The 26936-nt window shown below is 41.4% G+C and overlaps 1 protein-coding gene across 2 annotated transcripts in view; it reads left to right on the forward strand.

The window, feature by feature from the left end:
• LOC115446191 (phospholipid phosphatase 2) overlaps positions 1–26936 on the forward strand; it is a 141806-nt gene that overhangs the window by 77879 nt on the left and 36991 nt on the right. For both annotated transcript variants that reach the window (XM_030172757.2, XM_030172758.2), the window contains exon 2: positions 8041–8143. In XM_030172757.2, coding sequence (XP_030028617.1) covers positions 8041–8143 — 103 coding nt within the window. The remainder of the gene's footprint in view (positions 1–8040; positions 8144–26936) is intronic.

Genomic DNA, 26936 nt, shown 5'->3' on the forward strand with positions numbered 1-26936 from the left:
CATCTTTTGTCGCCTAGTTCTAGACATTTTTTTTTACCTAAAAATACGTTTCATGTGTACACTATTATGGGATGATATCATTGATGATTATGCGTCTTCAGTGCACATGGCCTGAATGAGACCGCGGGATTATTTGAAACCTAACCCTCGTAAGGGATTGCTGCGTAATTAGTAAATGAAGATCATAGATTATAAATTGAGAGGCGATCTGATTGATTTTAAGTTTTTTTTTAACTAAAGGCCTATTTTCTAATATCTGATTAAACGTAATCATTAAATATAATACTTATAGGGCAACTAAATACAAAAGTTGAGCTCTAAAATAAATTGTTCACAAAAGAGTATTACATGCTTTGACTATCTTATACGTCATCTGGCGGAGAAAAATATTTGAATATTTTTAAATTGATTCTAAATTATATATTTGTTTATAGCTCTGTACATAATGAGATTTAACCACTTTATGGATTGAATTTTTAATATCATTTTTTGGCGCTTACTTGCGTTATGCAGATGTCTGAGGAACCTTTGTAATTTGTACAAATTATAGTCCAGAACTCAAAATTATAAATAGAACATGTTATTTGAATTCCTAAGGGTACCGGCCAACTTTATCGACCCGTAATCTAAAGTCATAAAAAAAACATAAAAAAAAACATTAAAAAAAATTAAAAATTTAAAACATACCATACTCAAAAATCTGAAATTCATTTGCTTTAACATTGAAGTCAAAATTACCAATGTTTAGTGCTTACAGTCCATCTCTGACCTTCTGCTGAAAAGAAAAAATACAAGTTACTCTATGGCCCCATCCGTACAATGCATAATGCCTATCACCTTTCGCTCAGACACTGCATCGAACTTGGCACGACTAAAAGAGAAAAATACTGGGAATACCATTTTCTAGTTATATTTAATGGAAAATGTTAATACTGTGAGACACGGCACGTAAAAGGCCGTTTATATTCACAGAGCAATATTTCGCAAGAATCTAGCATTACAAGGATTAGTTTAAAGTGGTTTATTGCTTGATGCTAAGCCAACCGGACTTAGGATTAATATTAATGCATTACGAATAACATTTCACTGTATCGATATAAATTTTTTTTCTTATGAAAGTGAAATTTTACAACGCCATCTGTTAGTTGTGTCGAGCAACTTGTCGCCTTTAATTCTTTTCGGGACAATAGATGACACTTTTACAAATGATGTTAGTTTCGTTATTTTTTTAAATTTTAAATGAAAATATAGACAATTTATTCCTAAAATAAATATAAATTATGTATCAATTGGAAGGAAATAAATTTAAACAAGTATAAAGCCCACACTTTTTAATTAATGTGTGGGTAGTTGAATACGAAATGGCACGCCTCTGCATGCACTGGTTACTTTGACAGCTTTGCTTTTAGACTACCCATAATTTAACTTAGTGTTACTTAATTCACTGCTTTATTACCTTTGTGTAAGACTTTTTTAATCATTATTACTGTTTAATAGTAAATTAGAATAAGTTTATTACATTAGAATGTACAATTATTTTATTATAGAAAGCAATACTTAATTTTCATAGGTAATAATAATCTTTGAAGTAGCATTTATAGAAAGCTGTAATTATTACCTACCTATGAAAATTATGTTAATGTAAATATACGACTTTTCCTTAGAGGTCAGGTGCCTTCGTCTTCCCCAAATACATGTCTAGCGAGAACTCTGGAATCCGACCACGTGCCTACTAGGCGCTCGTTCTGTCAAAAATAATGTATGTCTGTCAATTTTAACACGGCATGCAGTAACCTCAGTACTAGTTTTTCCGTTAATGTTAGAGTCTCAGTTCGACGTCAAGTCTTTGATGCTTTATAACAGTACGACTTGAATTAGTTATTGCTATTTATTAGTCATTAAAGGACCTCTGAATGAATGCAGTTATGCAGTTCATTTATCATTTCAAAATGTGACCTTACTTTATGTGCATAGCTCTTTGGGACAGAGGTTCAAACTTCCAGTATGAAGTTTGTTCAACTAACAATAGATTGATTTTAGATTTATTGAGACTGATAATCTTGTGTTATGTATTCATATAAATATTTTTTCAATCAAATGATGAATTAATTTATTTTTATAATGTCCGTCCCTGACACTGAAACCTGACTACATCCGTACCTTACTTTATATAATATATTATGCTAGTCTCGTTAATACATGAGTATGTTATTTTCGAGTTCTCTTCAAATATTATAAGGTATCACCACTGTCTTGGTCAATATCAAAGGGCTCCCGCTCAGTATACCATGGCTGGCTGGTATTATATTATTCCCGAAATAAGACTTCTTTTTGCCGTGTTCAATTCATTCATCAATCGAAATTCAAACCAATTGCTTCTCAGTAAAACAATATTATAAACCTAGGCTATTTGTATATATTTTTTATAAATACATTCAAAATCTAATTTCTTGTGGTAGTCAGATGAACCAACCAAGTGTGCCAAACCGAATACAAATAAAGGTGAGGTCTATAATTTTAAATATTTACAAATGCTAATGGGAATGCAAATATTGAAGATACTATCATATCGAATGTAGATCGGTATCTTTAATGCGGATATTGACCTCAATATGCGTCTAATAATAAAGATATGCTTATGGAGTTTCGCAAAACGGAATACGGAATTAAATTTCGTAACTGAATTGATATCATAGAAAAATATAGGCGTTAGTTTGTTGTAGCTAAGCGTTGGCTAAATACTAGGATATATAGGGCATGTAGGTAGATATTGTAACTTTGACTTTGCGAATGACCAACACCTCAGTCCGCCCCGTGACTATGAAGGCTGCAAAGTCTTCGAGAAAATTAAAATATAAAAAACCGCAATAAAATCTGAAAAATAGTTTAATTTTAATAAATACTAGAAATTAATCTATACTAATATATAAAGGTGAAGAGTTTGTTATGCATCCCGAATATTTTATATTACGCGTACGGAGCTGCAAGGAATGTTGAATAAAAATAAATCGGACACTTTTGATATAATTATCAGCTCTACATTGTGTGAAGGCCATCTCCTACTGGAGGGGTTTACTCAACCACGCTGGCTTAGTGCGGGTCAGTTTTTTGCGTCGCAAAATCTTGGTCACAAAGTTGTATCCTTAATATATGTTTTCTTTTAATTTATTGTCGGACATAGGAATCGGTTCTAAAATCTGACGATACACGGGCCGAATAAACATTAGAATAAAAGACAAATTAGCTGTATAGAAGCCCAAAATTACCGGACAAATGAAACGGTTCCATAATCTCACAGTTCACGGGCCGAAGACACATTAGAAAAAAGACAAATTGGCTGTATAGAAACCCAAAAGGCAATTGACTCACTTTCGCCACCTACGCGACCTGTCCAATCTATAAATCAAATAGTTAAATAACAATAGTATGTTAATTCGCCCTACATATCACCTGTTAGCATGCTAAAGACGAGCCTGCGCCCTAAATTCTGGTGCCAAATGTCGCCGCGTAGGTATTACATTCCTATGGTAATTTCTAGGCGCCTAGGCGTATCTTAAATAACTGAGTGACCTAGATGTTAAGGTCTACCCTTCACATGAATCTAGCAAATTACGATAAGTGGCTTATTTGGTGTTGTGATTACGTAGTTTGATCTCACTGACATTTGGAATGCATTTCGAGGTAGAAGATTGGTTACGGTTTGATGAATTGGTTAGTAATCGTGTCTGCAGTTGCTGCATTGCACTGCATTTGCAGTTAGATTATTTAATTGCATGAAATATCAGCTACTGCGAAGCTAAGAATTCCGCAGAGTCAGAATTATGAAACTTGTAAAATAATACTTACCTATATAGTATACATGTAAATATAAATCCCAAATTATAACACTAATAAATTTAAGCCAATATTATCCTTATGGAGGAATAATGTTGCTCGAAATTCAGTTTAAACCTACTTTTGGTGTAGGGGACTAAAACCTTGTTATCTATACTAATATTATGAAGGGGAAAAGTTAGTAAGTTTCTTCGTAGAGGTTAATCTCTGGTATCGAATTAAAACTTAAAGCGACTTTTTAAATTATTTTACTAATAGGAAGCTATATTACTTTTGAATGCTACTTTTATCTCGGGAAAATATTTGTCCCGGAAAATTTTATCACACGGGCGGAGCTGCAGGCAAAAGCTAATGAATAATTGTAAAATCGTTAGATATTGTAACTTTGACTTTTCGGTCGTTGAACACCTCACTTCCTCGTGACCATGAAGGCTGCAAAGTCTTCGAACCTTCGAGAGAAAATTATAATATAAAACCGCGATAAAATCCGAAACATAATTATATTTCAATTACTGTATTATTATTGTTACTTGCATGGAATCGACTATGACAAGTTTTCTGATAGCGCCGTCTTCAGTATCAGTTTAAGCAGCTTCGTTCGTTTTTAAGATAAGGTTGCGAAGGTCTAAATTCAGTAGATACATTGCAAATAAATAGATAAGTCGGTTGAAAAATATTTGGCGATTCGTGTCCGATAACGTTTAGTTTGCTCTGTAGAAGATTTCAATGTTGTCGGGCTCTTTTTCCGCACTTAGCCCGTATTAGGTCGGGCCGTTGTTCGTGGAATACTGACTATGGGTCTAGCCAGCCCCACTGCTCGCAGAAGTGCAGGATCTTCCTGGTCCTCCACAGGCTTCTCGGAGTGACACCGGTGTACTCTATAGGATTTACTCGTGAGTGTAGCGGCTGCACCGATATTTTATTTGAGGAAATAGTTGTTGGATATATTTTATATCCGCCCGAATAGCGACCACCGTAGACATTGTGTTGAAACCCGCCATAGTGGCCCACGTAAGTGTGTCGCGTTCCGGGATCAACGTGTGTATATCCGGTACCAACAGGCCGGCATAATTATGTCGACTGTCGAGGGGTAATCATCTCGTCAGTCGACATTCGATTGGACCCCACTCCACTTACCATCAGGTGCTATACGTTAACTTTGCCATGCACGTATTAAAAAATATATATATTTTTGGAAATCTGGTTTGTACATTCTAAATGACCCAATAGCAAGAGACAATATTATAAAAAATATATCATAAATAATAATACCAGCCCTGAATTATATATTTTATACTGTCCCACTCCTGGGCATGGGCCTCCTCTACTACTTTAGACTCAGCCCACTACGCTGGCTCAGCAAGTATTGCCAGACTTCACATGACTCCGAATTTTTTTTTCGAGAATTCTCAGGTATATTGATCTCACAATGTTTTCCTTCAACGTTGTATTAAGCAATTATAATTGATAAACATTATGATGCTTCAAAAATTCAGAGGTTTAGGTCTTGGGTTTTCAACCTGTGGACATTCGTCTCAGCAGACCACTCTATTTCCAACTAGGCTACCACTTAGTAAAATGTAACTTTAAGTAATTATGGAAAACGGCAAATAATTTCTTCAGACGTCTAATTTTAACATAGAGCGGTCTACGACAGTACAAAGTCTATGATTTATCTTTCAAGTCATAGATACACACATACATACATAACATCACGCATTTTATCCCCGAAGGACTATGCAGAGGCGCAACTAGGGCACCCACTTTTCGCCAAGTATGTTCCGTCCCATGATGTGATAGGGGGCGAGCCTATCGCCATATCGGGCACAAATTCCAGACTCCGGGCTGATACTGAGCAGAAAAACCCAAATATCACTTTGCCCGACCCGGGATTCGTACCCAGGACCTCAGAGCGCTATTGTACCGGGCATGCAATACAACTACGCCACTGAGGCACCTAGATAAGTCATAGATAATGGGAATATTTTCTCCTAACACCTCTGCCTACCCCAAACAGAGGCGTGACGGTGTTATGTTAATGCTATGAAATTACTTGATCACCGTTTGAAAGCCCGTTGCAAACATTCTAGATAATTATTGTACACACTACACTTGAAACCTGTTCTGTTCTCCATTGTAAATCATCATGGGGATATAAACAAACCGAGAACGAAGTTTCTAGAAAGTATATTTTATGTATTTTTAAATAGAAATATTAATTTTATAAATATTTTACAAATTATGCTTTGAAATTTGAATTATCTATATTACTTTTGCTGTTTTTTAAAAAATGTTATTAATCTCTTATTTTTAAATAATCTGTGGTCATTTACTTATGACATGGCAGCATTGTCTTTGACCTTAGTCGTTTCCCTGTGGAATGATATAAAAAATCTGGTAATAATAAAAAAACTGTTTTTGTGTTTCGGAAAGTCAAAATAAACAATTTTGATCTTATTGAAATAGATTCTATTTTTTCTGTATATAGAATTGTATGTACATTTTTTGTTATTTTACTAAATACACCACGGCGCAATAATTTCTTAGTGTACTAAAAATTACAAAGTCCAGCTCTTTAAATTGTATAGAATGTTATTTGCAACGGTAAAACCATCACTCAACAAGCTTAAAATCAACAAATAAAAACATACAGGATATTTAGCTCTTTACTGTGCAGTTAAATCGTTAAACCGTAAAGCTTCTGTTCAAAGTAATGTTAAACTAGGTTTATTACTGCGTGACAAATTCATTAGCAACAGTTGTATATTCCTTACAATTATTTCGGGTCTATCGTCTTGTGAGACCAAATGAGATGATTTTTATTTGTAATGGATATTTGTTTGTTTGTAGTTTCTTCGCTATGTTTTACAAGGACCAAATTGTTTTCTTCTACTGTAACTTGATAAATGACATACATACATGCTTTATTATTCTATATCAGCGTTTAATTTGAACAATAGCACTGAATAATGATACTGACACGAATTAAATCATAGATAATATCAGTCTATGCGACGCATATAGTTTTAAAATTATTTGCCTCATTGACTTGCCATTCTTGTACATTCTATGCAATACAAATAGAACAGGAATAATTTTAAATTTGACAATTAAATTACTACAACTAAAATTAAATTCCCATCTGTCTATACATATTATAAAATAAAGTCCCCTTTTCTGTGTGTCTGTATATTATCGATTATCTCAAAATCTACTGCACGGATTTTTATGAAATTTGGTATGGAGATAGTTTAAGACCCTGGGCCGGTTATAAGCTCCTTTCTAAATATATAGCGGGACTTTTAACCCGGAAAACTCCTTCATACGGGCGAAGTCGCGAGCAAAAGCAATTTATTTAAAAAATCATTTTGTTTTATCTCAAGACTCCATTATATGACGTAGAAAGAGATCCGTCAACTGATTCAAACAAAACTTTGCCCTAGCTTTATCGTACAAAGGACAGCTTTGTACGCCATTGTGAATTTCAAACAAATGATATGAATTCGATGAAACATTTTGTTCGCTGTTGTGATAAACATGTGGCCAGCGTTCTATGAAAAACATTTGTTTATGTCTTACGGTTATATAATACTAGAATCAAATGAGAACAATTCCGACTGGTATGTGATTAAAAGAATAATACCTACTTATTATTTTGCCGGTTGTTATTTTTATTGTTCATTCGACTGATTACCGCCATATGCAGCGTAGTCTAACCTATTTGGCTCGATTATAAAAAACGCAAATAATTATTCTCCTGAATAGGTTTCTTGATGTTTTCTGCGCTTTAAATAAATTGACAAAATATTACGCACCTGGGTCTGATAGCGCATTAAATCGGATAATTACTTAAAATTTAAGGTTTCACTTTGTATTCTCCATTTAGTTTTTTTTCTGGCATGTCAAAGTGACCCCTGCACCTGATGGTAAGTGGAGTCGGGTCCAATAGAATGTCGACTGACGAGAGATGATTATCCCTCGACACAATTATGCCGGCCTGTTGGAACTAGATATACACAGTCCGATTCCGAAACGCGACACACTTATATGGGCCACGATGGCGGTATTTAACACCTTATGTGCGGTGCCCGCTATCTGGACGAACATAAAATATATTTTTTTACTTTTATCCTACCACTAGCAAATCCCGTGAGTTAATATGAGCTATATTGGTTTGTGTTTACTAAATTTATATTTTGTTTGCAGACGGTATCCGAGCCGCGGCCCGCCGCGCCAGCTCCCAAAGAGATGCAAGCGAGACACAACTTACTCTGGCATCTGCTCCTAGACTTGCCCATTCTACTGCTGGGTGAGTAGCAGTTTTATTAACGAAATTTGAAGCATACCGTTCCTACTATACCATAGCTTTGTGACAACGCGCATGATAGTTTGGTGGACTTAGTTCTATTGCGAGGAGGCCCGTTCTCGGCGCTGCTATAGGATATAAGTTAACCTGATATTATTATATTAACCATAAACGATTTGCTATGGATTTGCCTCGGAATTCATGATATACCATTTTAAATCCTCGACAACTCGATCAACAGTAAAGTTATTTAGTTGAGCAATTTAGTTTTTTTTTTTTTGTGTCGCGGGGAAAATCCATTTACGGACCCCCCACCTCCGAGGAGGCGGGGGAGTGTCGGACTCACCGGCGCCTTCCACCCAGCGATGCTAGGAGTCGCCCGAGATGTAATGGGCGGTCGCTGGGTGGGTCCCTACCAGACTTAGCGCACCGGAATACCGACTAAAAAACCCCGCGTGGGCCATCATCGGCGCATTAGGGACGGCTCCGGGAAAACCTGAGCAGAACGCATGGATTGCGCCGGAACCGCCCCTGCGCAGTGCCGCTTTCGCGGCCCGACTCGGCGGGGAAAGGTCCGTTCCCCGCACGCCGAGCGTCGCTGTGGCGACGGCGACAACGTGAGGCCTAGCCCTTCACGCTGTCGCCCACCCCGTGGGCCGCCTTAATGGATGGTAGGAGCGGCGGCCCCGGTTGCCCACGAGGCGCAGGGCGACGGGTTAGACACCGTCGCCCCGACGCCTCCTTCTCCTCCTATGGCGGCGGCGGGCGGGATCGGTCTGCTCCCTATCCCGCTCCGCGGCCTCCTTCTACGACATGGCACGCTCGCAGAAGGAGGCCATAGCTCGCCACGACCTCCGACTGCGGACCATGGCGGCGACCACGGTCGGCAACGAGAGGTCGCTTCCGATGACGGCCAAGAGAGCGCTGCGCTCTTCCGTCCAGGCTGGGCACTCCTCGAGAGTGTGTTGGGCCGTGTCCTCGCGGCAGTTGCCACAGTGGTGGCACGCGGCGGACTCCTCCTTCCCGGCTATGCGACACAGGTATGCACCGAAGCACCCGTGCGAGAGAGCCCGCGCGTCGAGATCCCAGGGCAGAGTGCCCGCCAATACGCAAGCCGCTTCGTGTGAGATCGTGCGGTAGCCCCTGACGATACGCTGCGCCACCATGCGCTGCGGTCTTCGCAGCAGCCTGACGCAGCGGTCGCTCAGGGAATTGGCCCATACGGGAGAACCGTATAGGGCCATAGACCGCACGACTCCAGCGTACAGATTCCGGCAGGGATTGCCAGGACCTTCGACGTTTGGTAGCAGACGGCCGAGAGCACCGGCCGTCCGTACCAACTTCGGCGAGAGAGCCTCAAAGTGCGCGCGGAAGTCCCATCGGCTGTCCAGATGAAGACCGAGATACTTCATCTTTGAGCCGACGGGTATCCGCACGCCCTCCACAGAGATGTAGGCCTCGATGGGCGGCCTACTCCGAGGCCCATGGAAGGCAAGGGCCTCGGTCTTGTGGAGAGCCACCGCGAGACCCAGTCGCCGAATCCTGCGCACCACCAATTCGGTACCGAATGAGGCGAGCAGGGACGCCCTCTGAAAGGTCCTGGCCGTCGCCGTCACGAGCGTGTCGTCCGCATAGCAGACGACGGCGACGCCTCGAAGGTTGGTACCACGGAGCACCCAGTCGTAGCCGATGTTCCACAGGAGCGGCCCGAGGACCGAGCCCTGCGGGACACCGCACGACATCGCTCTACGGTGCCACCCGTCAGCGCCCGGATACACCACGTACCTGTCTGACAAGTACGAGCGCACCAGACGCCGGAGATAAGGTGGCACCTCGTGATACCGCAGTGCCTCGTTGATGCAGGCCCAGGGCATGGTGTTAAACGCGTTGGCGATGTCTAAGGACACCGCCAGCACGACCCTGCCCCGAGCGACTGCATCCTCCGCCAGTGCTTTCACCCGCAGAATCGCGTGAATCGTGGATCGGCCGCGCCTAAACCCGTACTGGCAAGCGGCCAGATCCGGGCCGATCCGTTCGAGATGCCCGACGAGGCGAGCGTGTACCACACGCTCGAACAGTTTGCACACCTCGTCGAGCAACACGATCGGTCGGTAGGCCGATGGCGACTCTGCGGGTCTCCTTCTTTCTTGAGCAGGACAAGCTTCCCCGTCTTCCACCGCGACGGGAAAGTGCCCTGCTCAAAGCACGCGGAGAAAAGGCTACGGAGCCTCGTACCCAGTGACTCGACAGCGAGGACCCAGACACGTCCGGGTACACCGTCGAGCCCCGGAGCCGAGTTTTGCTCCGCAACCGAGACACTGCCACCTGGAGCTCTCCAGGCGAAACCTCCGGGATATCCTCTGCCGGAATCGACAGACGATGGCGCCGATGGACGTGGCGCCATCGGTGGAGGAATGGCCTCCTGGGTGGCCGGAAATAACGCCGCGACAACGTCCGTCACCAGATCGGCTCGGAGACTCTGCGTCCGCGGGGGCGCCCACGGGCGGAGCTTGCTCAACGCCATGCGGTACGGGCGTCCCCACGGGTCGCTGTCGAGAGTTCTCCGAGACTCCTCACGTGCCGCGGCCTTTGCTTGCGCAATGGCCACCCGCAGCGCTCTCTTGGCCGTCTTGTGTAGGCCGTGAAGCAGCCGCTCCTGTTCATCATCGCCGGGCGGACGGGAATGACGGCGGCGGTGTCTGGCGAGTCGACGGCGCGCAGCCATGCAGGACGCGCGTAACTGGGTGAGCTCCGCCGACCACCAGTACACCTGTCGCTTCGGAGGGAGGCATCGGGCCCGGGGCATGGCCGCGTCGCAGATTTGCGACATTGCCCCCGAACCACTCCGCCTCCTCTTCGACCCGCACCGGCCCTGCCGGTACAGGGAACCACGCCTGAACAAGAGCGGCTTCCTTCACGGCCTCCCGGTTGAGCCGCGTAACGGCCCAACGCTGGCCGCCCCATCGTCGGGAGGTCAAACTTCCACTGTTGCTGGGCTGGTTGGTCCGGGGAGTGGAGACACTGAACCGTATGTACCGGTGATCGGACAGCGTCTCCTCCTCCACCAGGACTCTCCAGCCCTGGACACGGCGGGCTAGGTCCGGGGTGGCGAACGTGATGTCCACCACCGAACCCCCGTTGTGCCGCACGCACGTGTCCTCCGACCCCCGATTTAGGACGACCAGTCCTGAGGAGATCGCCCATTCCTCCAGGGCCCTACCCGCGCGTCCGTCACCGACGAACCCCAGGCCAAGGATTTGGCATTGAAGTCGCCGGCGACAAGCACAGGGCGGGGCTGGCTGCTTTGCACCACCAGGGTTCCCAGCCGAATGAGAAAACTCTCAAATTCGGCTAGGGATCTGTTGGGGGAGAAGTAGGCTCCCACTACCCACACCCCCCCCAACAGAACCGCCACACATCCGGTACCCTTCGCTACTTTTTCGAAGGGCGGGGAGCCGGCGGCACCCCGGGTGATGACAGCCACCGAGCCGTCGGAGTCCCCTGCCCAGTCATCCCGGGGAACGAAATACGGCTCGCTGACTACAGCCACGTGGATTGACCACTGCGCCAGGCTCTGAACAAGCAAGTCCTGCGCTCTGGCGCAGTGATTGATGTTCGCCTGGAGGAAATGTTTTGTGCCATGATTTAATGGGCGATCTCCATCTCCACTGGGTGGGACGGTTGCGGACGCGTCACAACTTCAGCACCTCCTCCGCGACGGTTGCGGGAGGGGGTCGAAGAGGCGACGCAATCCTTGCCGCCCACCCTGTGCCCCGCGGGTTTGCCGGCAGCTGCGCACGGCGCACTGCGGCTCCGCGGAGCAACCCTTGGCCTTGTAGGAAAGCCCTCAAGACCGCAACGGTAGCAGATCCCGCTGCGGTCCACCCCTGCGGTGCATTTAGCACCTACGTGCCCCGGCAAAGGCACCTGTAACACCTTTGGGGCCTCGGCTCAAGGAGCCGGACCCCGGCGGACACGAAGCCTACCAGGACGCGTCCTGCCCTGGCGACCTTATCCGCCACCTTTGCCGGGCACTGGGCCCACGCGGCGCCCAGACCCGAGTGCTCGATCTTGACCTGGCCCACCTTCAGGTCCTCGATCGAACACTCTCCGATTTTGGCGATAGCCGTTGCGACATCGTCAGGGGTGACGGACTCGTCAAGCCCTGAGATGCGCAGCTCTGCCGTCATGACGGGCCGGGAGACGCGAACGTCTTCCAACCCACAGAGCGCCTCCCTCATTTTGATGACGAGGGAGTCGGCTTTCGCCTCGGACTCAGGTCCGGGCACCTCGAAAAGGTAGGCACCGGTGGCCACCCGTCGCGCCTTCATGCCGACCCCGATGCCAAGGCTGGCCAGGTCGACTTTGCCCCTGACCGCCTGCAGGGCCTGGGCGTAGGTCGTGCCCCGTTCTACCGCCTCCGGTGCTACCGTCAGGGTGACGGCAGCCTTCTTCGGAAGACGAAGCTGGGGCACAACCTTGCGCACCACCTTCTGCCTCTGGCCGGCATTTGGGGCGTTCAGCTTCGGCCCGGTCCTCCTCTTGTTCCTCTTCCCCTGCCGCCCCGGTTACCCACCACTGTCCACCCTTCTTCCACTGTTGTGGGGGCCGGAGCGGATTGAGGCAGAGGCGTCGCCGCTCTCCTCCTGGACCCCCGCATACGCCGACGCGGCGGGCGTTGGGCAGGCTCCTCGGCCACAGGTGTGGCTGCAGGAGCGGGGCCGAGGCGGGAGCTGGAACGTCAGCAGATCTGGGCGGAGCCGCGAGTGTTGCTGCTGCCCGACTCCTCCTCTCCCCGACGGCTGGCCAGGACGGGCCAGACACCACCGACGCCACTGACGAGCGTGGGAAGGGCGCTGGGGCGAGTTTGGCCGAGATCGCCTCGAGCGTTTTCTCCATGAGAGCTTCCATCCGTCTCTCATGCCGCTCGAGGCGATCCTCCTCCTTTTCTTAGAGGCCGCCTTCGGCTCCCTGGAGCGGTCGCCGGCCACAAAATCCTCGAGGATTTTGTTCTGGGTGGCCAAGGCAGCCTCCAGTGCCGTCACCTTCCGCTCGAGGGAGGCTATTATGGCCTCCAGTCTCGCGGTTTCCGCGGAGGAGGGCTCTTCCGCGCGCTCCTGCAGCTTGGCGGCATCCTCCCTGAGAGCCTTCACAAACGTCCCTTTGAGGTTCCGGGACGCTTTTGAGACGTGACGGATGTTCTCCGCCACCTCAAGGAGGAGGTTCTTTGTGGGAACCTTTGCCGACTTTGGCGCCGCAATTTTCGGGCAGGGCGCCACGATCCTCACTTCCTGGAGCGCTGTCTCCTCCTCCACTGCGCGGGCGGCTTCGGCCACACGTTCCTCCCTCAGGGCCGACTGGTAAGCCTCCCTAATCCCGGCCACGGAGTCATCCTCCTCCGTATCCGAGGCTGAGGCCCCACACAATGTGTTGGCAGCGGCGCGCAATACTGGGTCCGTTGCGCTGCCACTGCCACTCGTGCGGACTCCCCGCGGCCTTTTGAGGCCGGCTTACGGGGTTGCCGCGCCATTCGCCTAGGTAGCCGCGAAGAGTCACTGCTCGGCTCGGACTCGCTCAGGATCCGGGCCGGCGCGCGCCTCCTAGCGGCCACCGCCTTCCCTGGCTTAGAGCCACTACCACCGCGCATCTCGGCAGTCGAGGTGGAGGCAGTGTTACGCCCAGTCGCCAACGTAATGTCGCGGTCGGAGAGCAACTCTACCTCGACAGTGCACTCCTTTTTTTTATTATTTTTTTTTGGGTTTCCATCTTATTCCCACGAGTATGGGGAAATAACGGTCCGCCCAGGCAGTGCCCCTGTACCTGGGTAAGCCTAGCGTAACCCGCGCAGAGTGTCGGCCGGTACTCTGGCGGGGTCGCACTCGGGACCGAACTACCCATCGGCCATGCATCCCTCGCGGTGCGCCGCCGCTTGGGATTCGGGGTGATTTTTTATAGAGGTTTTCTTCCTCGCGGTCCGGGCGGTTAAGCCAAGACCCTCGGTCCAGTGGGAGCGCGAGACATATCCACAGACCTCCACACCAGATTACGATCTGCGACGGCGACAATGGGAGAGGGAGTCCCCCACTGCCTGCTCGGGGCGGGATGAGCGCACACCGAGCCTGTCGACACCCCCCGGACAGAACCGGGAGCCGCCCGAGATGGGCCCACCTCGTCCGAATCGGACGACGGCCGCCGCAAGGGGCGACGACCGCCATCCAACTCCATTGTCAGGATATTGGCCGTCGCGCCGACCAGCTCGATCGACGCGCCGTTGCCCAGGGTGCACCACGAGGAGGTTTCCTGACCTAGCACCCCGAGCAATTTAGTTTGCCCTGTTAGTTTCAACCATTGACAACGTGTGCGCGACTTCTTTGCGATATGATATTCGCATAAAGACATTGTTTGGTAATATTAATCCGCCATTTTTTAACCGACTCCCAAAAGGCAGGAGATTATCAAAATATTCGCATAAAGAAATCCTTAGTTTGCTGAGGATTGATGCGCACGTTTTTAACCGACTTAAAAAAGAAGGAAGTAATCAATGCGACGTGTTTTTTTGTTTAGACAAAGCTGGTCATAGTATGGTTACAAATTACTAAAGTAATTATAGCACGCATGTAGCCGCTATAATTTACGCAATATAGCACTAAACGTAAATTGCATTGACGCATGACTTTATCAGTTTTAATTGAGCGTCATGAATTCTGGTTAATTTGTACGGTTTTCGTAAACTCTGAGGTGACAAATAATAGATTTTATAAAACAGAAACATGCTGTAACTTATTACTGTAAATTAAGAGGAAAATTTGCTGTAGTTTGATTTTTTGAGGCATTCAATGCTTAATAGTAAGGTTATTTGCAAGAAAATCTGCAGAAATCGGCTTCCACATGAAATTTGTTTCGTATAAAATTTACACTATAAACAATCATGCTAAGCTGTCTTCTGCGAATATTTGAGGTTGCAGAACTTGCGGCGAGTGGCATGTGTATAACAATTGAAATATTACCGCTAATCTAAACGCAAATGAAAGTTCTTGCGCAATATATTTTTGTAAGAACTTGCTAGTCTAAATGTGACGTAGGTGATTAAAAAAGAGCTATGAAACTCCAAGTTAAAACAAAAAGATCTAAATGATAGTGTTTCTACTGTTCATTGTAATATATAGATAAACACATACATTTTATTTTATCCCCGAAGGGGCAGGCAGAAGCGCAATTCGGGCACCCACTTTTCGCCGTGTGTATTCCGTCAAGTTATCGGGCATATATTCCAGACTCCACGCTGATATTGATTATAAAAACCCAACATCGCTTTGCCCGACCTGGCCATCGAACCCAAGACCTCAGCATTGCAGTCGTACAATATAACTACGCCACCAAGGCAATCTATAATAAACATACTATAAAAACCAAAATTACACAATCAAACAGTACGGAAGGAGTTAAATGTCCCTCAGTTAAGTAATACTCTATCATAAAATTAGTTCCAAACTGTAAAACATGCGCACGCGTCTACAATAGAATTAATGGATTACTTTTAAAACTACACTACTGACCTACTGGCGTTTTAGTAACTTGATGGTATTTTGTTTTTAAAATACACACATACACTCACGCCGTTTATTCCTGAAGGGGTAGCCAGAGGCGCAACAAGAGTACCCACTTTTTGCCCAGTGTATAACATCCTTGTGATGGAGTCCCCCACATACAAATTCCCAGTAATTTTTCCCAACTCGGTAATCAAACCCGAGATCAATGACAAAATGATCCAATGCCATCAGATATTGTTATCTATTGATTACATAGCGGCAACTTTAATTTGATAACATCTTAACTGAAATACTTCCGAGCAAAATTTAGTCGCATCTATTAAACAGTCCTAAGTTTCCCATAGAACAAAGTTATTACCCGTTTGAGTTGAAGAGGCACTCTTTGACATAGAGTACAGTCTACAGATGCATATCAGATAAACAATGCTGATAACATTGTGTGGGGTCGCGGTCGTGTGGGAGGTGCTCAGGGCAGTCGACGACACAAGTGCTTTTCTAACGCAGTTTGATGCATTTAATTTTAAAAGTGAAGTTTTTTTTGATTGCTTTGAAAGACTAGACGAGCTTGCCGTGCGCCTGATGGTAAGCGATACGACCGCCCATAAACAGCAGAAACACCGTCCAACACCTTGAATTATAAAGTATTGTTTGGCTTTCGAGTGCGCTCGCCATCTTGAGACATGAGATGTTTAGTTTTATCATGTCCAGCAGTTACACTGGCTACAATGTCCTTCAAACCGGACCACAACAGTGACTACACACTGCTGCTTGGCGGCAGAAATAGACATTGCGGTGCTACCCACCCAGGCAGAGTCTCACATATGAGAGACCAATAATTATTTTGTTGTATAATATTAATGTGAAAAAAAACACATGTACTACGCTGTGTTATCTATTAAGTACTTAAAAACGCTTTTAAAAGCCTTTTCTGGCTATTTTTATATCACAGTGAAATATGTGCTGGAATTTACGAATTATTAGTTTCTATAATATACAAAACAGCAATTAAAATGTGTTTATACTATCACAAATCAATTTACGTAGACGTCGTTTAATTATTTGTTAAGTGAAATAAAGTTAAACAATAATATTTGTACTAACAAAAGATATGTTTAATCAAGGTCAGAGTATTTAAATACTGATAATGTAATTTATAAATAAAAGGTTCATAAAGTGGATTAACTTTTCCACTGTTTATTCGTCAGTTTAGTTATGCAATGTAATTAAGTAACAAAAAGCGATTGGATTCGGCATTGGTAATGTATATTGTTAATAGCCCTCTAAAATGTTAGGTCGTATGAATGATCTAGAATATAGCTGGAATTTGCAAACTGCATAAACCAAAATGATAAACATGTAAAAATTCCTTGAATTTTGAAAAAAATAAAGAAACACACATTTTAATTAGATAAATGACTACTTACGACTACGAATCCAAGGCTTAAATATGTTTTGGAATCATTGATTTAAATTAATCTGCAATATCTTAAATAATCTGATTACATAAAATTCTTTGAAGATTCATATCGTCAGTGACCATCTTAGATTACATTTTAATTTTACTCTGCAAGATAACTTAAATCATTGAAAAACCTAAATATTTAAATATTGTCAGTTTAGTGCGCGATTGTACGTCGTGACTGTGTGTCAGGGCGGTGTCGCGACGCGTCAACAGTGTCAGAGTGTCAGGTATCGTGTCAGGGCACTCAGTGACCACCCACGGCGACACCAGCTTAAAATAATAGATAATTGACCCAAAAGGTGATATATGTCATTTCTGCGGGTTTCGAATTCCGTACCCTATGGAGCTTGAGTAAGCTTAGAATATAATAATAATATCAGCCCTACATTATACTTACCCACTGCTGGGCACGGGCCTCCTCTACTACTGAGAGAGATTAGGCCTTAGTCCACCACGCTGTGCGTATTGGTACACACTTTGAAATTCCTATAGGAAACCTCTCAGATGTGCAGGTTTCCTCATGATGTTTTCCTTCACCGTTAAAGCGAACGATAAATTCACAAAGAATACACACATGACTTTAGAAAAGTCAGAGGTGTGTGCCCTTGGGATTTGAACCTCCGGACATTCGTCTTGGCAGTCCGTTCCACACCCAACTAGGCTATCGCCGCTTAGAATATACTCGATCCTTAAAGGGACCTTTTAAAAGCCGAAATAGATCTAGTAAATTTTTCTCAAAAGTGGTATTAGAACGTATCATTTAATATTTTCTATACGTGCACGGGTAAGTGACCCCACTGGAGCTGATGGTAAGTGGAGTGGGGTCCAATAGAATGTCGACCGACGAGGGATGATTACCCCTCGGCAGTCGACACAATTATGCCGGCCTGTTGGAACCGGATATACACAGGCTGATCCTGGAACGCGACACTTACGTGGACAACTATGGTGGGTGGTAACTTCTTATGTATAAAAAAAAAAACTAAATTTTACCAAAAAGTATTTGCGTCGCCAACAGAAAGTATTGTGTAGGTAAGGTACGGAGCCCACAATGCGCGAACCTGGCCGGTTTTTGACTTCACTTTTCGGTGGAAGACGAAACTCTTTAATGATATATTCACACTATTAATCAATATTGGCCACACACAGCGGAGATGTTTCCGAAATTACTGTGTAATTTATAAACGTTTTGTTGTAGGCTGTATTTGCGTGAATTTTTCATAAGTTATCGAATTAAAAGAAAGAAGAAGGAAAGAAGTTTATTGTTGGAACAAAAATTAAAAACATAAAATCCTAGATAACGTACGCAATTATTGCACCAACATCTATTGGACGCAATAAACTATAAATTACCGAACGGATTTCGTATACAGATAGGAGTCCCTAGGAATGATATAGGCGACTTTGTATCCTAGAGAAATTCTTTTACTTGAGAAAAGCCGCAAGCAAAAGGTAGTTATAATTAAAGTAAAATTGAGAAAATATTTTGACGTTTCTTAGTAAATAAATCGCAAACCGAAAAAAAGATTTACATATATGTTTTTTTATCGTAAAAAAATATAATAGGACTTTTTCCGAGAAGGGTCTTTTATACAGGTATAACTACGGGCATTAACTAATACCTGAGTTACTTTACTTTCTCGTGAGACTCGTCCGCCCTCACCATTCATTTAGTGATCTGGTATGTCCGTTTCTCATAACACAGTCCCACAATGCTATAAACAAAGGATGGATTACGAACGCTTTCACATGAAAATGTAACACGAAACGCTATTACAAAGGCCGTCGCACATTACTTCGCTTAGTATAGCTCTAAACATGTTATTTATGTAGCTTGTAGCTTCTAAAGGCTGTATAGATGCAACTTAGTTTCGCTCTAAACTGCGATATCAGCCTAGACGTTTTTTTCTTTTTTTTTATTGCTTTGAATGACGAGACGTGCTTGCCGTTCGCCTGGTGGTAATACAACCGCCCATAAACAGTAGGAACCCCATCCAACACCTTGAATTACAGAGTATTGTTAGGTATTCCACTGCGGTCGCCATCCTGACACGTGAGATGTTAAGTCTCATTATGTCCAGTAGTTAAACTGGCTACAATGTCCTTTAAACCAGAACATAGCAGTAACTACACACTGCAGCTTGGCGGTAGAAATAGACATTACGTAAAGGTAGCATAATTTCTATTAAACTTTTTGAAGCGCGATTCGTTACGACACATGTCAATGTGCGCTGACCTTTACAGTGTAGTGTTCACACAATACACTATAATGAGGCATTATTTTGTGAAATATTACGTAGCAAAAGATATTTTAGATGACAAATAATCTTTGGAAAGTCTGTCCTTATTGTTAACGATTTCTCACTCTTTCTCTCGCTCTCATGTGAAATCTAAATATATAAACATAATCTGTCAATAAATTATTTATTTATTAAAAAAAAATCTGCACTTAATGCGCAAACGTTAAACTATTGCTCTTCCTAAAAATAAAATACTAATAGCAAGTTACACAGACGCCAGAATACCATACTAAGCTAAATTTAACGAGGAAAGCCGCACATAAATCTAATAAATACTATAAATACTCATTAATCTTCATAATAATTAATTTAATGGGTATTGAATTAAGTGTAGAATTTTAATCATTGAATAAAGCTAATGTGTCACGTGTTGGTAGGGTTGTCACTGATAATAGAGTCCCAGAATACCAACACATATTGTCGTACTCATTATACTTAATATTTCAACTTTTAGGGAAGGATTGGCAGGGGAGTAATAATTTTGAGACCTTGGCATTCGAAGCGTATGTAGAAATGAAACTTTACATTTACGTATAGTTGGATACAGTATTCATAATATGTTTTTATTTATACTAGTCGGTATTTTAATAATACTAAAAAACCCAAAATCCCCTGTATTGATTTGGATGAAATTCGGCACGCAATTATATATACTCCTAGAGCTAGTTTTTGTCCGGGAGAATTGCACATAGACCTTTATTCCGGGTAATGTTGCACAAAGTAACAGTAGCGAGCAAAACCTATTCAAAAACCTGCCATATCGATTTTCAAAAATTCCCCTGTTAGTTTTAAATTACAACGCAAACACCTCCCCTGGGCATTACGTACATTCAGCAGTCGTTGAACCCAATTGTGAAATGCAGTAATCAGGTCATTTTCGTTTGAAACCTAACATCCGCCAACGAATTATTCAAATGCGTTGTTTATTCACTTTGGATTTATAAACTGTTTTGTTGTACTCAAACAGCACTTTATTGATCTTTCATGCTTTAAAATAAGATGGCTCTTGATTTACTTTGATCTCAATAGTTCTGGATTTATAAATCATATATAATTATAATATCAGCCCCGTATTTACTGTCCCACGGCTGGGCACGGGTTTCCTCTACTACTGAGAGGGACTAGGCCTCGTCCACGACATTGGCCTATTGCGGAATGCGGATTGATAGACTTCACACATTCAAAATTCTTATAGAGAACTTTACAGGAGTGCAGGTTTCATCACCTGCATACCTGAGAAGGATGTTTTCCTTCACCGCTAAAGCAAGCGATAATTCACAAAAAATACACACATAACTTTAAAAAAGTCAGAGCTGTGTGCCGCTACGGTTTGTACCTTGTCTTTTGTATAAACTTTATCCCTAATTTAAAATGTCCATAGTTATATTAGTAATTTTAATAGTTGTTTAGAAATAATAATTATTCTTATTCTTTGTTTTGACGTATCGTAAGTGCAACTTTGTTCGCCTACGTGATAAATAAAGTATTTTTTTTTTTATTTATTTTATTTGAAACTGCGGACATTCGTCTCGGCAATCCGTTCCTCACCCAACTAGGCTATAGCCGCTTATATATAAATCATACGAGAACAATAAAAATTATGTAAGGCGTAGCGCAGACTCTATCAACTTTAATGTTATTTTTTTTTTTTAATATGGCCCGTTAAAGTCACTGCACTGTACCTGATGGTAACCGCGATCCAGATAATGTATCGACTGTCAACAGATCGCTATCTCACATAATCACGGCCTACAAGACGCTTCTTAACGCAACGGTAAAGGACCTAGGATTATAGGAAAATACCAAAAAATACCAATGCAAATGTAAATACCAAAGTACATGTAAATTATTTAATTAATTATTCTTCGTTATTTACGTTGCTCGTGTATCATTAAATACAATTAGTAAGCTTATGTCGCTAACATTAAACAACATTACAATACATAATGAAATTAAACAACGTAATTGCATTCTTATGAGATCATGCTGCGTTCTAGACAAATATTGGTCTTTTGTTGTTTTCGAAGCATTGATTCAATACGGCTTTGAAAATAGCGTGTAATAGTTTAGAAACTATATAGAAAGTTTATCGACGAAGCATCTTAACAATTAAGATTATTGTGAAATGATATATGTAATAATACAACATGTAATACTCTAAAATTGTACGATTTGAGCTAAGTTTGGACTTAGACTAGCAAGTGCTCGCAGCAATATATTGCGCAAGAAATTCCAGATTCTGTACAAATGAGAATCACCGAAAATCGAACGAGTTTTAAAATTGCAGAATTCGAGTTGCTGTGATGTTATTACATTAAAATTCTCTAGGGAAAGATAACTTCTGGAAGTTTTCTTGCTAATCTAATCCCCGCTTTATAATTTCAAAAGCTGCGAAGATTGCAGTTGCCTTATTTTTACATTTCGACGTCGCGTAATCTTTTTGTCTGCTAGGTATTTTAGTGTAAATGAACATAAATTGATGAAAAGGGGAATAATGTCCAATACTTCAGAGGTGCATTCTAGAATTTATTAATATTTTCTAATAACAAAATTTTAAGCCAATAAATTTATTTTTTATTTGATTTGCATTATTTACGTTGTAAAAAATCAAGGTTATTTAAAAAAAACTACGTATCTCATATTAAAAGCTTTACTGATTTTATATTTCGTCTGTGTTCTAGATTATTAATTCTCATAATGAAAATGCTAGCTCATCTTTGAGCGTAGGCAATTTCCCGTTTGCTAATATTGTACGGTGCCTAGCTTTCGACACAAACCTAAACAGGTAGTTCGAGCAATACACTATTATTCTAAATTAATAGCTTGTTCTGTTATAATGACGATGTTCATTAAACCTTTTACATCTAGGAAACTTTGTCGGTGCGAGCTAGGTTTATTTGAAGAATAATATTTGATTTATGATTAGAATTAACGATAAAATTAGGTACGATGAGAATTAACTTATTTAACTATTAAATACTATATCAATGTACGTTAAAGTATAGACAACATTAAACTTAAAAGGTAATTAGTTGTGTGAGATCATGACCCCCACGACCGTCACCTAGATTCATCCCTGGCCAGTTATTGCAGTTGATAGATGATTTATTATGCATTACCTAACATTGTCGGAAATGATGCCTTAATATAGTTTTTAGATTTCAACATCGCCACCATTAATCTAATGGTAAATAAGGCGGTCTAAAATTACCTAATGATATTAGAGACCCATTGCTTTATTAACCGACTTTAATAATAATAATATTACCTTATTAGCTTCCATTTGCTGTGCTGCGGCGGTGTGTTCATCTCCGGCGACTATCTGACTTGCTGACTTTGTACGCTGGCAGCACATTGTTCTCGTATATTGGTTAATGTATTTATCTAGCTTAACTAGCACTTTTAATTAGGCACCGACTCCAAAATTGGTATCCAATATGTACCTGTTATGTGAAATTATTTTTGGGTTTTGAGTGGTTTCTGAAGGCGGTTTAATTTTTTTCGGAATTTGTCTCAACTACTGTTTTACAATATAAATAGTTATTATCTTATTATAATTTAATTATTCACCTATGCAGTAGTTTGAGCTGTATGTACCTTTTTAGACTAGTAAATCCTTTTACCTATCAAATGTGTTTAATATAACAAAGAATCATAGTTGCAATGGAAGCATAAAAGAAAATATGAATTAGTTTGGGCTTCACAAAATCTCACAGACTTACTAAAAGGAATGGTATGTGTCGTCGCATTGATTGATATGGAATAAAGTACTTTAATTTAGTACAAAATCAGTTATTTTAGACCCGTAAACCCCACAAACGACGAGTGTCTATGCGCGGTGACCCCAGAGCGTTAATTGCACACAGAACCAACACAAACTAACTTGTGCATATCACTTAATGCGAATACCACCTAAGTCCATTAACATAAGGTTCAAAGGGACGTGTTTGGCGGTAATGGTAAGTTGGTAATGCCATAAAGTCGGGCTACACGCTAATTTAATAAAACCGTAAGCCAGAATGCCATACACGAAACAGATCATAGTGCAAGATTTATGTACTTTCTACATTCGGAGTATATTTGAATTTAGTTTCTATTTATGACGCGAACATCTTTGAAGTTGTAATGAATACAATATTAATTGTTATTTTAAGGTAGAAATGCACAATTTTGACTATAATAAATAATGGCTTCCTATTCTAAAACACTTGAATTGACTATCGTTATATATTTAATTTTTAACCGACTCTAAAATAAGAGTTTCTTAATTGGGTGTTTTTTATGTTTATTACATCGAAACTATGAACAACTAAATATTGTTTCATTTGATATACTTCCAGATTTGTCTCGTATTTAAAAAAGTTCAGTAGTTTAGTTAAAAACTGATATATGTATATTTTCCAAGTATACAATTTTGAATTTTGCTTTCCTATGACCTATTCAGTATTTTTGGCAGTCAACGACTCCAAAATTGATTATCAATGTAGGTATCAATTACTTATAGGTAATATTAAATTATTATTTAGTTTTTAGGAGTTTTTGAAGGCAATTAAATTTTTGCACGCATATTCCATTATAAATGACTTTTTATATATCACACGTGACAGTAAAAATAATCTAGATAAAATACAACCAGTTATCTAGTTCATGAATTAATAAAACAGAATACTCGACACCTCACTCGAAACGGAAACTAAATTTCTTTGCCCTCGATGCCTGATTTGGTGTATGCAAATGTTTCACCGATTCGGACAACGATAATACCATAGAGCACCTTAAATGTATATTATTGAGATATATATTGGCTTTTGGTAATAAATCTCCTATAATAGGGAACCGGCCTATGTTTGATTTTGTTAATTATTTTATATGTAATGGTTAATAATACGAAAAAGAAGCACTTCTGGGAAAATTGCATAAAAATTGGTTAAAAAATGAGCTAGTAATTCATATTTCAAATATTGTAACGTGCAGAAGTGGGCGCGTTGTGGGGATATCGCTTCATCTCTTTCTTTCGCACGCGTCACAATTCCCGATGACGTCAAATGTGGGTATTTTGTCTCTTTTCTGTTTTTTGTTAATTACCCCTTTCACCTACATTCAAAGACTTATAACTTGCTGATTTTTTTACCGAATTTTAATAATTCCTTTTGTGTTATAATTTATATAACGTAAATATTTGATAATAGTAAAGAACAAAAATGAGTCCGGTACCCTATTGAAGAGGCACATCACATTGCTAACTAAAAATGCTACGACATTGTATTTATTATATGCCGTGTATCCTTCGTTGGAGGTCCTTAAATAAATAAACAGTGCCAAAAGATCTTGCAGGAGAGAGAGTACCACCTCAGTTGAGCTGGATTTATATTATAGATCAGTTCGGCCAGGCTGAACCATTCATACTGCAGGCGTCGATTGTGACGGCTCATTGTTGACAAATAATATAATGATCGACTTGACATACTACTTAGGTTGCGCGCGGTTTCGGTACGAATAGTTTTTCGGGAAAAAGCCACACTATATATTTTCTCGGGATAAAAAGTAGCCTATGTAGTATTCCATATTATAATCTATGTCAGTGCCAAATTTCATCCGAATCCGATCAGTCGTTTTAGCGTGACCGAGTAACAAACATCTATGCAAACTTTCGAATTTATAATAGTTATAAAATATTGTCAAACTGTTTACAGGGGGTCCATACTACATGCTCTCATTATTTTGGTTTCATAAAGTAACTATAAATCATGAATATTCTTGATAGTAGTGGTATCATATAGCCCAACAATAATACCTCATAATCGCTAGAATTATGCCAGGACATTACAATCAAAACCTATACAAATATTTGTTAAGTGGAATTGAACTCTGTCCTTTCAGTCATAAAACTCATGATTGAAAAACATTTGCATTCTCGTCATTGGGTATCATTCGTACCTTTTCGTCGAGGCTTGTTGAGGTCTAAACACCGCTGCATTGGATAACTATCAATTTCCTCGCGTAAACACACGGGAAGGAATGTGATCTGTAAACGCTAAGATGGTTAATTTCCGTAAGACCTGCGATCCAGAATGTTAAATATATATATATATATATATATATATATATATATATATATATATATTTTTTATATATATACTAGCTTTTGCATGCGGCTTCGCCCGCGTGAAGGAGTTTTAGTCCGAGATAAAATCCTGCTATATATTTTCCTGGGATAGAAAGAACCTTCCCAGGATCTTAAATTATCTCCATGCCAAATTTCATAAAAATCAGTTGAGTAGATTTTGAGAAAATCGATAACGGACAGACAGAAAAAGGGACTTTGTTTTATAATATAATACAAAATTTTAATTTAATTTTCTAGTTTTAACTACTATATATATATCTTATAATAACAAACACCAATAGATCTGTCTTCTATTTGAACACATTCATTGGGCGCCGACCGCAATGTTTATTTTATGGAATGACGTACGCATTTCAGTTCGCCACGCGTATCATGGGCCTTTTTAATAAATCTGTCAATCGACCCTTGACGATACAATATGACTTTTTATAATTGAAAAGGGGAGTCTGTTGCTTTGAATGAGTGACGTGTGAAGCGAAATGAACAATTGGAAGCTTGAATCACAGTAGCTTTAAATTGGCTATTGTGGTGTTTAGGTAGATATATTTTAATCCTTTGTTAATTTAAAATTGGAATGCTTTGACTCATATAAAATAATAATAAATAAATAAAATTTCTACATTGAATTATACAAAAATAAAATTTAAAAATAATAGCTGCTGCAGCTAAGGCTATTACGGCTATAAACCATTAATATTTAATGAACTGCTGTTTAATTGTGAAATTTAAAATAGATTTATACTCTGAACGTATTACAGTAGGCTTTAAATTTGGCTAACAGATAAAGAATGCGTACCTTTAGGCATAGTCTACTCCATTTGTATGTTATACTCCCATTCTCTCGCCTTTGCTTCTCAAGTTTATATTACGGAAAATATTACTTAAATATAATACCCAAATATTTTCTTTACGATGTTCATGCAAATGCCCCAATGTATCACTTTAAGTTCAGCCATATTTTCTCAAATTTATAGGGCCTTTTATATCTTGTGAAGTTATACTTTCATCATGATAGAATAAAGAACATACCATCTCCACCCTTTTACTGTGGCTGAGATTTTCAGCTAAAATAAAGGTAAAGCGGCCATCTCTATAATTTAAGATAAGAAGCTCGTAAAAGATGCTTACCTAAGTGTAGGCAGGTAACTGGATGTTATAACGTTCCTTTACTTGAAAACATCGGCCTCCGCGAGTCTTAGCAGTACTCTGGAACAAAATTTTACATTTTTATTAACATAAACAAACACAAATCATGCATTTATCCCTGAAGGGGTATGCAGAGGCGCAATCAGGGCAGTTACTTTTTGTCACATGTGTTCCGTCCCATGATGTGATAGGGGGCGAGCCTATCACCATA

This window comes from Manduca sexta, chromosome 16 (genome assembly GCF_014839805.1).
Source record: "Manduca sexta isolate Smith_Timp_Sample1 chromosome 16, JHU_Msex_v1.0, whole genome shotgun sequence".
Classification (NCBI taxonomy): Eukaryota; Metazoa; Arthropoda; class Insecta; order Lepidoptera; family Sphingidae; genus Manduca; species Manduca sexta.